Source organism: Morone saxatilis, unplaced genomic scaffold (genome assembly GCF_004916995.1).
Source record: "Morone saxatilis isolate NCDOM2014 unplaced genomic scaffold, NCSU_SB_2.0 Contig21, whole genome shotgun sequence".
Taxonomy (NCBI): domain Eukaryota; kingdom Metazoa; phylum Chordata; class Actinopteri; family Moronidae; genus Morone; species Morone saxatilis.
The window spans coordinates 9,068,470-9,084,416 of record NW_023339774.1 but is presented as its reverse complement, the minus strand read 5'-3'; the positions used below and the strand labels follow the sequence as shown (position 1 = coordinate 9,084,416).

Sequence of the window (15,947 nt, the reverse complement as noted above, 5' to 3'; positions counted from 1 at the left end):
ATTATTATTATTATTTATTTTTTGGCCTCACAGAGTTTCCCGTACTGTACTAGTATAGACACTGTTATTATTATTATTGACACAATAGTCTTATTAGGTGGTGTGTGGTTATCCAGGGCTACATGGTCAGTTTGTTCAATCTGATTTAAGTTTAATGATGTGTTTTCTTGTTTTCCACAGAGGAGGAGTACAAACGACTAAGTGAGGCTCTGGCTGATGAAGGTACCTACAATGCAGTGGCCTTCAAATACAGTGCTGACTACTATGATCCCTCTCAGCCCACTGAGGAGGAGGATGCCAACAAGGAAAGCGGTGAGAAGTCACATCATTTGCATACTTGCCCAATGAGTCAGTCACTCTCTGATACATGTTATCGGTCAGCCATTTGGATATATTTACAAATACATGCAGGCCTGATATTCTAATGTGTTTCATGTAATCTATCAAACACCCTTTTGGATCATCAGGGGCTTTATTTATTTAATTTATTTATTATTTATAAAGGCTGCTACGCACAAAATAGTTGCTGAAATGTGAAAATTTCCCTGCAAAAGTTGAGATTAATAGAGGAATTATGTGCGGTATAGTATAGTTACTATTTAGGATTTTGTCTCCTCAGCTGGCTCAGTCTCCGTTGGTTAGCGGTCTTATTTTAGTTCTCAATAAAACAAGTGCTTTTTGGTGGATCGTTATACGCCGAATTCAACACCGACTCATAACACCGTTAATTCACTGTTATGTTCCTGTGACGGTTTTTGTGGTCGTAACCATGGTTGCTGTTTGGTGCTGAGAGCGCATCTACCTTCAGATAATATTTAACTTTGGCTGCTCCGTCTTTCCCTCACTGATAGTGTAACTAAGTTTCCTTAAACAGGTCGGTATATTGATGATCTATTTAGCATTGACCATTTATAGATCATTCTGGGAAGACACTATGAGAAGTAAACGCACAAACAATTCAGGTGGTTATAAAGAGGAATCGCGTTATTGCATGTAAATGTACTGCTTGAAACACCTCTTGTGACCTTGACATGCTCAGGATGGGATCTGTGCCATTTCAAAGTTTTTAGCTCCTTGACTTTTGTTTTTTGGCTGTTGCAGTCTGCTGAAGAACTCAGCGGCTCTGCCTAATCCATTTCTTCTTTACTTTAACTGCTCTAATCCATGCAACCATCTGCAGACACACAACCCCCACGGAGCACACAATGAACGGGGCAAACATATTTGAAATGTTATATTTAATTCAATATTAAACAATTATATCATAATATTTCAAAAGTTTATTATAATTATTTGTAACAACCATGTATCTGAGGCAATACAGCTATAGCATAAAAGAAGACATTTACACTGACCAGTGCCAACTTTGGTTGTCATCCATCCACACACACACACACACACACACACGCACTTGCAGCTTTAAATATTTGATGTAGAGATTGCTGGAAGCACTCTGTCCCAACCGGTAGCCTGACAGTTAAGCAGAATAGATGCCTCTCTCTGGGGAGGTTGCAGAGTTGTATAAATATATCTACCAGAGCTCCAGAAGAATTTGTCTTTTGGGAATAAGTCAACCAGGATCATGTCACACTAGCCATTAACATTTTGCGCTGATTTCAACTGAATCCCTGCTACAATTTTAGGTTTTTGTGATTATGATTTTTCTCTTCTCGCTTTTAAGGTCTTTGATATTATCATAAATGCAAAATCATTAAAAAGTCTCCCACCAGAATCTAAATTTCAAGCCTCAAAGAAAGAGTATTTGGGCTAGCAGATACAGAGACACATAATCACAATATTAATCAAGTAATTGTCACTTTATTTGCTGAGTGAAAGCCAAATAAGCCAGAAGGTTAATTGCAGTATAATTTATCATCTGTTGTCTGCGACAGATCTAGGTCTTATTGTTAACCTACCTGTGAAACCCCACACTAATTATTACCCAGTCATTTTCACAATACAGCTGTTGATTTCATATCCTGTCAAAATAAGGAAGCTGATTTGAATATGAACTATATCTATTAGCTGAATTTATTTAAATTTACCCCACATATTTCTAACTATTAGGGACTATTGGCTCTCCTATTCAGCTGTGTAAGCAGACTGCCTTCTTGTCTCCCTGTATGGAGCTGCTGACTCAATGTGTGGCAGTATTTTTGTAGATAAGCAGTTTGCTACTTCATCACAGGATAAATGGGAATGCTGCATTGCCATTTTGAGGTGTGATAACCACTGAGTTTCATATACTATACCACTTTAGAATTAGCAGCATGATCCAAATATAAGCTAGTAAACCATGATAATAATCCCGTTCTATAACTGAAGTAATGATTACTTTCAAAGTTAGGGCACTGTTTGGAAGGCCATTACATGATCACTAAATTAGAGTTGAGCCCTCACATAAGATGGATTGACACTGCGTACCTTCAGGTCCTGCCAAAAGCTGATTTCAAAACTGTACCCATGGCACACCTTACACGACAAGCCAAGTACCAAGTAAAATGTGTAGGAATTGTGAGAAGGCTGTTTATTTTTCCCCATAGATGGCTTAAATTAAGAGGCGTGCCTCCTTCGTTACTGTGCAAACTCCCAACAGTACTACATTAAAAGTGCTAATCTAGTTTTACCCTGACATTACATTTCTTATCAAGTGTAGATGAAGGTAAAGGAAAGAGGATGAAGAATTTTTTTACTGTGATATATTTGTATAGTGGATGGAACGGTGCAAGTGGTTCACTCACTTTAAAAATGTTTTAGGACATGGAAGGGTTATTGCTCAACTGGGTATATATCCAGCGAGATATATTTTCTTTTTCGTTACAAATGACTAACAAGACTTCGTCTCATCCTTTTTGTGTTAATATCTCTTCACATGCATAGAAGAGGCAGAACCCGAGGAGAGTGAGGAACCATTCGTTGCTCCCCCAGGGCTCGCTATCCCTCCTGATGTGGAACTGGTGAGTATTAAATATCCAGCTGCTAAACTGATCTTGATATACCCTATTGCGCTTTTATACATACTATATATAAACACAACACAAACATGTATGTGCACCGTGGAGTTTGCAGAATAACATATTAGACTTGTTTGTAAAGAGCCAGTCGTGTCAAGAATTGATCCCTGACGATGGCCACATGCGTACCGGTTAGACTTTAGGTAGCTGCACTTATGGAGCCAGGCCTGTGGCAGTTGCTCTCCACCAACTTCAGGGCATGATGGGCCTGGTACCTGGCTCTCTCCTGATCTAGGAGCTAATTGGTTTAGTTGTTGTCAGCAACGTGAGCTTTTATTGCAAGTCTTGATTTTCCATTTAATTTTGAATTTACTAGACTGATATAACAGAATAAATGTGTGATTGATTGCTGCTTTTATTACTCAGAGAGGCTGAATAGATTCAGTAGGTTATATTAGAGATAGTTTTCATAGACTGCATACAATCTACGATAGGTTGAGTCTACAATATGAACATTACCTAGCCTACTTGTATAATTCTTCTTCTAAAAAAGTATTATGAAGTATAGATGAGAAATCCTGACAGTCAAAATATCAAATCAGTAGTGCTTTTTCCTCTTCCTGTGTATTTCAACTATGGATTAATGTTTTCTTTAGTTTGAATTTAGTCTGTAAAAATGACAAAAAAACGTGTCCATCGTAGTTTCCCATAACCCAATGTGGCGTCCTCAAATTGACCAACAGTCCAATACCCAAAGACCTTTGGTTACTATAATAAAAGACAGAAATAAGAAAACCACCAACTATTCACATTTCAGAAGCTGGAAGCTTAAAAGTTTTATGTCCTAACAGTATATTCATCTTTATGATGCTAGCACACCTCTGCTATAGCACATATTTGTTGTATATACAAATATATACATATAGGTAATGCTTCACATTGACTTAACATCCAATGATAACATGCACAGAGTATGAGGTTGCTTTGTTCTATCTGGCAGTTTTGTGTCAGACAACCTTCCCTCAGGACCAGGCCAGTCTGCAACCTTAACCCGCAGCAGTCCCCTTCAGCTGCCACTTTCTTATGCATGAGACTAAAGACAAGCTTTAATGTTGGCATGGACTGTGCATATTCAGTATATATCGTGTTGGGTATAAAACTGTCAAAACACCCCTGTGAACACATACAGAGCACAACATAGCTGCAGTACATGATCTGCATATAATATTAGTGTCTACTCCCTAGATTTGGAAAGAATATCCTTTTCTCTGAATACATTTCAGTGTATTATTACTTTTAAAGGCTTTTGTTTTTGGAATGTTAATTTCCTTTGATAGTCATAGCAGAGATGACAGGCAGCATGGGGAGAAAGCAGGGAATGACGTGCGTCAGAGGTCTTTCTCCTGAATCTAACCTGGACGTTGTGATGCATCTCAGACCGCTAACTTATCTGGAGCCAAATATTAATAGTTTCAATGCCGTTTACAGTGCAGTAAGTTGTTGCTGTGTTTTTTTATAAACTAAGATTATTAAGATTAATTAGATGTTTTTTTTTATTTTTTAATGAATGCACCCCAGCTGTTGGGTGACATGAGATAACAACTGTAAACTGTACATTTTGCTTTCAGGGCTGGCGTACTTTATGACTGTTACACGTTAGTTATGTTTTGTTTTGCCGTAGAAACACTGCTGCTCAGTTAAAGATATGGCTGAAGATGCTTTTCTTGTATATATCATGTCAACATAAAATAAGTATTACACATCCCCTTTTTACCTAATGGATAAGTTCTTAAATCGAAGTGTGAAAGGCCCTTGTATGTCAGGAAGTCCTTGGCAGATTGGAACACAATAATGGTATGTTAGTGTTGGACACCGGCATCTTTTTGGCCAGTGTCTTGAAAGGTAGTATTTATTATGACTTTCATCTCGATGAGAGATGTGTGTTGTTTTGGAGATTGCTGCACTTCTCTGTACTCTCTAGGTAATGACAATGATTAATCATTGAAAGCACACAAGGGGAACAATAATGAATGAATAATGGACCATTTCTTGTTCCACTGATTTCCACCTCATGTGTACTTAAGAATTAATGTCATCACAATGAACATAAGAGTGCCCAGCATGAGAATGCTTTAGAGACAAAATGGCTTGTGTCCTTGGTATGAGGGAGCCTTTCGTAAACTGTGCATTGCATCTTAATTGTGCAGCATGTGGAGCAGTCAGGTTCGCTCATTCTGATATGTGGTAATGATTATTTTACACTATTTTGGCTAAAGCAGAGTGTTTCTATAAGAAATGTTTCTTAAATATGCATTAAATATGTTCAGTTTAAAACATTCATGTTCATTATTTGACTTTTTTGCAGCCGGCAACCATCAAGACCCATAACATCATCGAGAGGACAGCCAACTTTGTCTGTCAGCAGGGGGCTCAGTTTGAGATAGTCCTAAAAGCTAAGCAGTCTGGCAACTCCCAGTTTGACTTTCTTCGTTTTGACCATTACTTGAATCCTTATTACAAACACATCCTGCGGGCCATGAAGGAAGGTCGATACAACCTTGTTTCCGCCAGCAAGCAAGAGCAGTCGCAGGGTGAGTTACAGAAAGCTGTCCCGAATCCATAGGTTATGTCCTTACACAGAGATGAGATTTGCACTGTGCTGTGATCAATGCAGGAATATTAGATATGTAATACATGCAATCAAACACAGCGTAAGAATGCAGTAAGACACATTAACTTTCTGCATTGATTATAATGTTAAATATTTATTCATACATATATTCAGTACTTGTTTTGCTCTTTTTTTTTGGTTTATTTTTTACTTTCTTGCTGTAGACTCCCACTCGGATGATTCAGATGAGGATGGGGACGGGAGTTACCTTCATCCCAGCCTGTTTGCCCCTAAAAAATGCTCTCGCCTGGAGGAACTTGTGAAGGTAATGTAAATAGAATGTAGGCCACCCAGTGCAGCACTTTACCTGTTCGAGACAGTTGCTACTTTCCATTGCGACGCCGTCCTGGGAAAACATTGTATCTTCCTGGTTTTGACTTATGTAGCTTATAAAGCAGGATAATTATGTTCATTGGACGGTGACCTTTAGGCTGCTCATCTAAAGGAGTCAGACTGGAAATGGCGCTATTACACCCTCTTTATTAGTAGTCCTCCTTATGCAGTATGCTGCAATTCTAACTGCGATGTGAATTGCATCTAGCACTTGTTAGAACTGCCTGTGTCTGTTATTGCATTCTCTAATAACTATATTCTGTTTCCTTGTCTTCATGCTGTTAGAGTTTTCTCTTGATGCTCTTCATAGGCCTTGTAGGACAGCCATTAGTCTTTGACAGGGCAGCAAGAATGGAAGCATGTCTTTTTTTTTTTATAGAAACATAATGAACTCCTTTTAGTAAGCTTTTAACGGTTGCCTCTATCAAGAGGGATTCTCAAATCAGCTACTCAAATTTTCTACTAATGATTCATGTTTTATATTTTATGGGGTTAGATCTTTAAATTCTGTATATTTCTTATACTGGATGACTGGAAATCACTGCATAAGATTACTTCCAGAGTAATGCTTAAATATTGCACGGCATTTCATGGTTTTTCGACTTCAGAGAGCTTTGAGTATTTGGTGGCTGTATTATATTATTACTGTAAAATGGTTCTGTCACTTATAATTGCATATATGGTATGATCTCAGTGCTGGCCTTATTTTTCTGCAGCCTCTGAAAGTAATGGACCCAGACCATCCTCTGGCAGCACTTGTACGAAAAGCCAAACAGGAAAGAAATGGCACTGCAGCAATGGCAACTAAACCAGAGGAAGTGCCAGACCCAGCTGCATCCAGCACACCAGCACAGTACACTACGGACCGTGAGTATAGATATAAAGACTTACAGTGTTCATCACACTTTGGGTCTACTTTATTTTGTCACATCTTTACCCATGTAGGGTTGCTCTTGTTTATCTACCATTGAGCACAGAAATGGCTTCCTTTGTAAAAAAAAATAAAAATAAAAATCGAATGCCTCCCTGCTCTACTGCGCAGTTATTATAACTGCCTTTTTTTGTTGATATTACTGTTGACCACAGAAAACTGGCATTAGACGCCCTCCTTTTGGACTATTTTCTGCTTACAGTGTTCTGCCACTGCTCGTTGTTCAACACAGCTTCCCACTCTTTAATTCTGACCATAGGCTATAATTGATGTGAAGGCCTTTTCAGACCATTACCTCCTGTACTGACCTAAACCTGCTCTCAGTTCCACACTTTCTTGTTCACTTGGGTTCTGGGTCAGGCCAGATTTAAATAGATGTAGGTCTTTAGTGTGTGCAGTTTTTTTATTAGACCTGATGAGCGCAGGACGCATCTCTAGTATCTATCAGTAACACGCAATGTACAATATATGTATAACAAACAATTCAAAAGTGTAGGAGCAAATGTGTCTCATTAAGTCCAATGTAATGCCACTATCCTCAGTAAACATAGTGTATAATATTCACAAAAACAACATTTTTAGATTAAATGGAATGAAGCAAGTGCAATTACATAAATTCAAAAGAATGCCTGTTTCATTACCAGCTGAAATCAAATTAATTACAGATATAAAATGGCTATTATTATTATTATTATTATTAATTTATAGGCACTCTATGCAGCACATCCGTTTCGTGCTTTGTATTTGAACTATGTTAAATTGCGGCATCCCTATAAAATAAATACAAATTCATATGCCTATCCTTCAGTGAGGAGTCACATCTACCCCAACACTGCCATTCAAGGCCTTTTTCATGTATGAGTTCATGCTCCCCTGAAACAGTTGCTTTCATAAACCCACGGTCATTGGCTCCTGCTGACCTGTGAGTGTTTACTTGTCCATTGCTGCAGTGAATTCATCCCTCAGACAGTTGTGGAGTGTGTCCTTTGACCTGATCTTCTATTTGCAGTCAAAATAGGGCTGTTGATAATAATGTGTGGATGACGTAGTGCTATTGATATGAACTTCTCAAACTTATGATACAGCACATGGAAAACAATTTGCTTCATTACCTCTTTTGTACTGGATTGCCTCCCTTAGTGTATGTAATGAGTATGCTAAAGACCTAACAATAAGAGCAGCTCCATCTCACCATGTCTGACCAACTATTCAACTAAATTTCGTTTTTATCCTTCCACTTAAATCTTAAGTCTTTATCTTAGCTGTAACACATTTAAGTAGGGTTGGGTGAAAAATTTCCAACTGACAATTGTTCATTTCGCACAAGCATGTGTGCTGCGGCGGCCCCACCCCCCCAATAACTGACCCAGTAGTTGCAGCTGAGAGAGATAAGCGTCATAAGCGTTCTCATAGTTTTAAAAAACAAAATAAACTCACAAAATGTCAAGAAGGGCAAAGAAAATATATAAAACCTATTTTCCTTATTAAACAGAAAAATACAACTGTACACCTTCTGAATTCAGGTTTCTCTCTTTTACAGAACTAAGACCTGCTTAATTGCCTTTTTAAGCAATTAAAAAACAAAACTTGTTTCAAAATCGACAGAAACCAAATAAAACTCACCAGAATGGTCTTATTAGTCTTTCCACTGTTCCAACAACCAGCAACTCTGGAGTCTAACCGTCTAACTGAGTTAGATGTGAAAATATTATGGCGCTACAGGCTGTGGCTTCCTCTCTGGCTGCCCGACCACCCTCTCGCTCCTCTCCCGCTTTACAGTGGCCTGTCTCGGACTGAAATCACTGTGTCCTCATCTTTCCCGAGTCTTGGTGGGAGCCTCTGTGAATCCCCTAGTTACTGTATTCAAAAAACTGTTAAACTAGACGGAATAACCCCTAATTCACCCCAGTTAAGTATGAACTCTTTCTATGGCTTACTGTGCTGCTGAGTTGCGGTTCTCGTTTTTCGGAGGCAGACCGTTAAATAATCCAAATAAAATGACAAAAATGGACCCAAAAAAATTGTCCCAAAAAAACCCAAGCACCGAAAGCCGATATATTCGTTCAGTCACCCAACACTAATGTCAGGTTTGTAAATGAAAGCCCCTGCTTTGGTTTTCCATTTTCCTGACTAGAGAAAATTGGATGTCATTTAAGTCAACCAGCTCAGTGACTAATGTGTTAATATCACACTGTCTCCACTTTCACACTGACCAATTATTTTTGTGCCTCTCCCTGTATTGCCCCACTCTTCTTCTCCTCTCTCTTTTCAATAGAGGGTCTTTGTAATACAAACCCACTGATTCAAGAAATTACACTTTTGCACATTGGTCATGTGTTGATTTATATTCTCTTCCCCTTGTTGATTCAAATTAATTACTGCACAACAAACACATTAAATACACATAAAAACATAGTTAGATGGTGAACAGGACAGCCCAGTACGTAAAACAACCACAACAAAAAGCAAGCTTTAGTGACGACCTTTCATAGCCATATAATGAATATCTCTAAACCACTTAACTGAATTTCTGATGTCTGACAGCAACAACCACACTGATGTGGCAAATTCGAATGCAGCTGCTCACACTTTGCCTGCACTCGCATCATAAAGCATGAAAGCACGCAAGCTATGGTCTTTAAGGTCACTATAGAATCAGCAACTGTGACAGTCTTAACAAAAATTGAATTTTATGATCCTCTCAAAGTTGTTATTTATAGCGTGGCTGTGGAATGGATTGCATTACAATGTGCACTTTGTGTCCACATGAAGTAACAGTAGATGTTTATCTGGCACAATTGAAGCATTTCTGGGGGGAATTTCGTGTAATCATTTGCTGCTCATGTCTTTACAGCAAATTCAGCTGCAATGTACTACGGGTACTACATGCTTCCTGATGGAACGTTCTGCTTGGCTCCACCTCCCCCGGGCATAGATGCCAGCTCCTACTATAACAATATGCCCTCAGCTGTCATGGCTCCCCCTACGTCTTCTGTGACTTTGCCTAATCTGGGAACTACACCCACGGCTCTTGAAACTACCACCTTGGCACCACCAGCTACAGCCCCCTCTCAGGTCACCAGCTCTGCTGCTTCTGCTCTTGTACCAGAAACCAGGTAGGAAGTAATGGTCATCCCTGTGTAATAACATTTTCTCCTTGATAGTTTTAGTTGCATTTAACAGGTTATTGATTTTTTTTGTGTTTCTTGTATTTTGCTTTATCAAAAATTAAGTACTATGACAGCACACCTGTTTTAATAGCCGAAACACAACAAGCATCATCAGCTTGACATCTTTCATTTCTCCCAAAACAGTGCAAAACCAGAAGCTCAAGTTCCCACACAAGCACCGCAAGCCATCATTCCCCCACCACCTGACATCCAGCCAGTCATAGACAAGCTGGCCGAGTACGTTGCGAGGAATGGTGTTAAGTTTGAGGCCAGTGTACGTGCCAAGAATGATCCACGGTAAGTGTTCTTACCAGAAAGAAATCTGTTGCCCCGGTCAGGTCTGGGTTTTAGGAACTCTTTATCAGTAACTTTCCATTCAGATACTTCAGAGCCTCTTCATCATCCTTTGGCTCATCTTTTATGAGTGCTCACCTCTCATCTCATACAGTATGTGTTGTTCCCTCTATCTACTGTAGGTTTGACTTTCTGCAGTCTTGGAATCAGTACAACACCTATTACGAGTTTAAGAAGAATTACTTCATGCAGAGGGAAGGAAGGTTCTTGCCAGAGGTACTATACGCTTCATATATGTATCAGTGTGTGTGTTTCTGTACGTAAGTCAGACAGACCCCCCCTCCAGCTTTGTTAACCACTTTACGTTCCTGTCCACATCTTGACACCTTTGTGCAAAACATGTATTTTTGACACACTCATTTTAGTGGCATGGCCACTTGGCCTTTGTGCCCTCACAAAACTGACAACACCAAAGTGATGAAATAATGAAACTAAGTGTCAAAAATATATGTTTTGCCCATCAAATGAAACAATGATTTGATATCCACTGAAATAATAAATTTAGGTTAACAAAGAAGAACGTTTTTCAGTGGCCACTTTTCAGGCCACTGGGTCAGCTAAGTCAACATATATATGAGAAATGCATAACATTATATGCTAAATTTCTTGTCTAGTCACAGATTTGTGGCATTGGCTCATCATGATGAGTTTGGTTAAGTCTCCTGATTGGCAATTGCTAGATTTGTGTCAAACTATCATCATAAATAGCCAGGTTTTCCAGTGGTTCATACAGTGCTCGAGATCAAAGCCACCACTGGTTATGTGTGCAGCCTTCACTTGATGTTGTCCAATAAGAATTCAAAATCTCATCAAAAGACACTGGTATATAAAAACCATATCAACAGGACAACGGGGAAATTAGCTGTGCCAGTGCAGGCAGGGTATCAAGGCCACTTTGGCTGTAGGGCATATCATTTTTGAGGGGCATAAGGCAAAACTGAGGGGGCATTGCAGCCATCATGGCCCCTGTAACATTTCTGCCCGATGGTGTTTGATACAGTTCACCAGTACAACTACCACATTGCTAAAACATTTTGTATGGGTACTTATGGCCCCCAGTTAATGAATTATAATGGTTATCATGACTGTACTGCTACATTGTTATCACAGCTGCTACAGAATCATAAGCCAAACTCCTATATGAAGCCCTAAAGCTTTGCCAAGTGGCACATGAGTTTTACAGAGCAGATGAAGTACATTTTCAAAATGAAAGATCAGTGTAATAATGCTTGCATTTGTCAAGAAAAAAAAGTGGAAAAAGCTAATATAAGAAATATATATGAGAGAGAGAGGGACAAATAGCACATCATCCCACCAGGTGACCTTCACACCTAGGAGAAACACATTTGTCTCCTGTCATCCACCTCACTCTTCTCCACACCTGTATGTAATTCTGTTTAACAGCGTTAGCAGCCAAAGTTTAGACATGGGAAACGGTTGTCTAAGCATTTTCTGCACTTACAGTCAACCTTAAAATTAGCTGCTTTTTGTTGCTGATAAGCAGGGACCTGACAAATTAGAGGCATCCTAATCCAAAATATGAAATGAAGGATGAGAGTGATGTGGGAACAAGGAAAGATACCAATTGGAGTTTTGTCAAAGGTGGATCCAGTCCCCTTACAGGGCACCACAGCACTGCTTTCAAAAAGACCCACTTTCTTAACTAGCCACCCAGTTTCCTTTTCCACCTTCAAGACTTTTAACTCCAGATTCTACCAGTGAGAATTTCAGTTCTTCCCAGTCTAGTCTCCCTTGTATCAGGAATTGTATACAATCGAGGTAGAATGCTAGTTTACTTGTCCAGCCTTGCTAGTGCTGCAAGGCTTCCACTCCCCATCACTGTCTGTATATTTGCATCAAACCTGAAATCCAATCGTGGTGTAACAGGACTTTAATGAGGCATCCCACCCAATTAGCAGCAGTGCCAACAGACATGTAGCACTCTCACTGGCTCGCCTAGCTCCCAGTGGCACATGCCGTATATACTGTATGGTGTATTGGGTAACCAGTAACTGTTGCTAACAAATTCCCCGTGGGTTAGGAAAGAGGTTATTGTTTCTGGGGAAATTAAATTCCCCTTGGCATTATGGTGCCACAGAATCTCGCAGAAATCATGCTCAGTAAGCTGTAATTCCACACCTGCTTTTTGTCATTTATTTTAGTTTATACCCTGAAGATAAAACATTTGTTAATGCATATACTTAATGTAACGTAATGTTTACAACAGAGCCAAACATGTGAAGATTTTGCACAAGATGACCAGCTGCTGGAACTATGTATCCCTTATGAAATACTTGAAGCAGGGCAAAAAAACAAATACAGGTAACAACAGTAGAGTGCTTACTACAAGTAATATAGTGAGTTCAGTTTAGTTGTCCCCAGGAATAGGCCCCTGTGTCACTATTCTGATTGAACCTTTAACTGTACCTTTAGAACCAATATACATCGATCAGCCATAACATTATGACCACTGACTGGTGAACTGAGTAACACTGATTATCTGGTTATCATTGCACCTGTCAGTGGCTGGGATATATTGCTGGCCCTTAAAAGATGAGGCATCATCAGTTTGACTTTGCCAACTCAAGTTGGAATTTTTGAGATTTTGGTTCAAATTTCCCTCTTTGTGTTTTCTCAGACCATGGCAGTAACTGTAACTGTTTCAATGTACATATGGGCATGTGAATAGTGTTTTGACACAGACTTCAAAAATGTAAACCTATCCTTTTAAAATTAACTCTACCAAAGGTGGCACTAATTTAGCTTATGAATGGACACAAGGACAAGAGATGCATTATATATTTTCTCTGTACTGATATTAAATCTTACTAACTGCACAAAATGAAAGCAATTATGAGCTCAACTCCTTCAGAGAACAACCTGTTTTCCTGCCAAGGTCCCTTTAGAATCTGATCTTGTGACACCATTGAAGATGAATGGACTACGCATATTGTAGCAAAGTCACTAGGTATATGAGGTGTTTCAAGGTTTTAGAAATGCAGCTAGTTTCCCTAGAGTAATTAATCAGTAACATTGAAGGTCACCTTTTTATTACATACCCTGTTTTTTAGTTGGGTTATACAATTGCTGCTAATGCAGATAATAATGGACAACTTAAGTGTGGTTAATATGGATCACCAAATAGCAGTTTAGCCCCCCATCCTGTATCAAATTTTAACAAGAATATGCCAGAATGTGTATCTCAGCTCATGTGTTTTTCAGGTCTCGTTGCTGAGCTTTGGTGAGATTATATGTGATATGAATAGTCAAATAGCTAGGTAGGTAGATATACGCTTCTTACACATGTACATATATATTCACGCATATATTCACGCATGTGCGCATATCTACATATATTCAAGGTTTGCAGAGTCTGCTTTGTATCAGAGTGAGAAAGCGAGAAGTGAGTGAGAAAGTTTTGTAAGGAGCAATTTGTCTTCTGACGAATCAAATCAATTAGCTTGTCAGAGTGCAGAGGAGTGTGGCCCATTATGACACAGCGCAGGCTGCTCCAACAAGCAGCTGCTCAGCTTTTCTATCAAGAAACCTGTCTTGTGTTTGTGATTGGTGCTGTGGGTAATGGGATGCAGATATCGCTGCTCTCAGTCACTGCCATTATTTATAGTTTCATAGTTAATGAAAAAATTGACAAAGGGCTAAAATCAGTCAAAGCAGACAGCAGCAGGATGTGGGGCTGCTGCTGCTTTGTCTTAGCATCAATGACATCTTTAAAATCTTCTGAATGTGGCACTTTTGTGGTGGTTGAATAAAACTGTACTGTAAAAAGGAGCATTTTAAAAATAATCCAAATCATTATTTCACTTGTCTCCTTCCTGTTTGGAGAGCTCTGCTCATGAGCTGCATAGAAAGTGACAGATTCATGTTGTTATGCAGTGTTTGATGTGATACTTCACCAAAATTCTCAGGTTTTAACAATTAAAATGATCCTTTCAATCAGCTCTGTCATCAAATAGACAACTAAAGTCCCACTTGACTTCTAGAAACACATCATCTTTCTAAAGACCAATTGTTTTGTTAACATTCAGCCGCACCCATGCGGCTTTGACAGTGCGTCTGTGGCTAACATGTGAATGGAAGCCCAAAAAAGGACTGTATTTTAGCCAATCTGAAATAAATAACTGATGAGAATATTGTAACAGGAGATGAGTTGACACATTTACTAAAGACATGATTCAAATGAAGACTGTGAGACAATTAAATGTGTCTGCTGTCAGATCATCCTTTATTGAGTCAATTTAACACAAAGCACAATGCTCTATTTTTGGCTGGACATATTGCTATAATCTTCCTTTGCGGTGAATTGATTAAAATATTTTAAAAAATGTAACAATGAGGACTTTTATTGTTGAATTTATGTTTGAAATTAGCTGGGATTGGGAGTAAAGTATTTTTGAACAAATCTGTGAATTGAAAGAAAGCAGAAATCCCATGCACAGCAGTATAAATCATTTGAGGAGGGGTGAAAAGCTGGCTATGGTTTGCAAAGCCGAAGACCTCCAACCAGGACAGGTTTTTCAGCCTTGATTTGAAACGCTGGTGCATTAATACCTTCTGAGCTGCCACGTGCCCGAGTGTTGCTGCGAAGCATGTGAATCAAGGTAGCTAAGGATTCAAAAGGCTAAGCTAAAGGTGTATGTGAGCAAAATCTAATTCCAACTGAGGTCTTCCCAGAATGGTTTAGAGTGAGTTTTCTCTTGCTTCTTCTCCTGTGAGCTTTGATTTTTAGAGTTTTTTAGGAGTTATATTCTCTGGGGCCTCTGTAAAGTGCTTTCACTGTTGAAAGCACTGTTCAATTACAGCTGAATAGTAGGAAGCTGCCTTTGAAGCATTCTTCAAACATGGCAAAATGTACCTCATGAGTTTATTTTTTTTATTTTTTTATTTCCTCTTGTGGCGTTGCCTTCATCACCGCTTTTCCCTTTCATTCCATCTGCAGTTTACATTTGGGATAGTGGCTAAGAGCACTTGGTCCACAGGTATCACTACAGAGGGTTTCTTGTTATCTGGCCTGGGCAAACAAACCAGCTATAAGGGCTTTGTGCAGGTACTTGTGATGTGAGGAGAGTGACAGACCATACAGTGGGATATTAGAGAGCCATTTAAAGGGGTGTAAAGCTATTTGAGCAACTAATTATACTGCCAGGCAAATGAGGAAAGACATGAGTTTAAGAAGTATAAACAAAAAAATACTAGTGCAATAAATTCTTTCGAATCAGACATAAACAGGGCCATTCAGTGAAATAATGGGATTATTTACACAATGGCATGACTTGACACCTCTCTAAACCCCTTGTACATTAACAACTGTCCTAATGCCCTATGCAACCAATAGTTATGTTTCCTTCACAGGCTACAATAGAAGTGTCTTGTTGCAATGAGTACTGCTAGACAATTTTTGCAAAAAAAACACATGATGTGTTCATATCGATTATACACCAAAGTAATTCACTTTAGAAAATAAACATAGGACAGACCTGTCAGCCATGTTTTGCACAGCTTACCTGAATGCACAT

General features: G+C 39.0%; 1 protein-coding gene across 4 annotated transcripts in view; it reads left to right on the top strand.

Annotated features, from left to right (window-relative positions):
• Positions 1 to 15,947, top strand: part of LOC118332400 (ATP-dependent RNA helicase DHX8-like) — a gene marked incomplete at its 3' end in the record, with an annotated part of 36,009 nt that overhangs the window by 6,380 nt on the left and 13,682 nt on the right. For all 4 annotated transcript variants that reach the window (XM_035667655.1, XM_035667656.1, XM_035667657.1 and 1 more), the window contains 8 exon segments: positions 181 to 312; positions 2,881 to 2,957; positions 5,320 to 5,545; positions 5,790 to 5,890; positions 6,675 to 6,825; positions 9,744 to 10,005; positions 10,204 to 10,356; positions 10,536 to 10,629. In XM_035667655.1, the coding sequence (XP_035523548.1) occupies positions 181 to 312; positions 2,881 to 2,957; positions 5,320 to 5,545; positions 5,790 to 5,890; positions 6,675 to 6,825; positions 9,744 to 10,005; positions 10,204 to 10,356; positions 10,536 to 10,629 (1,196 nt within the window).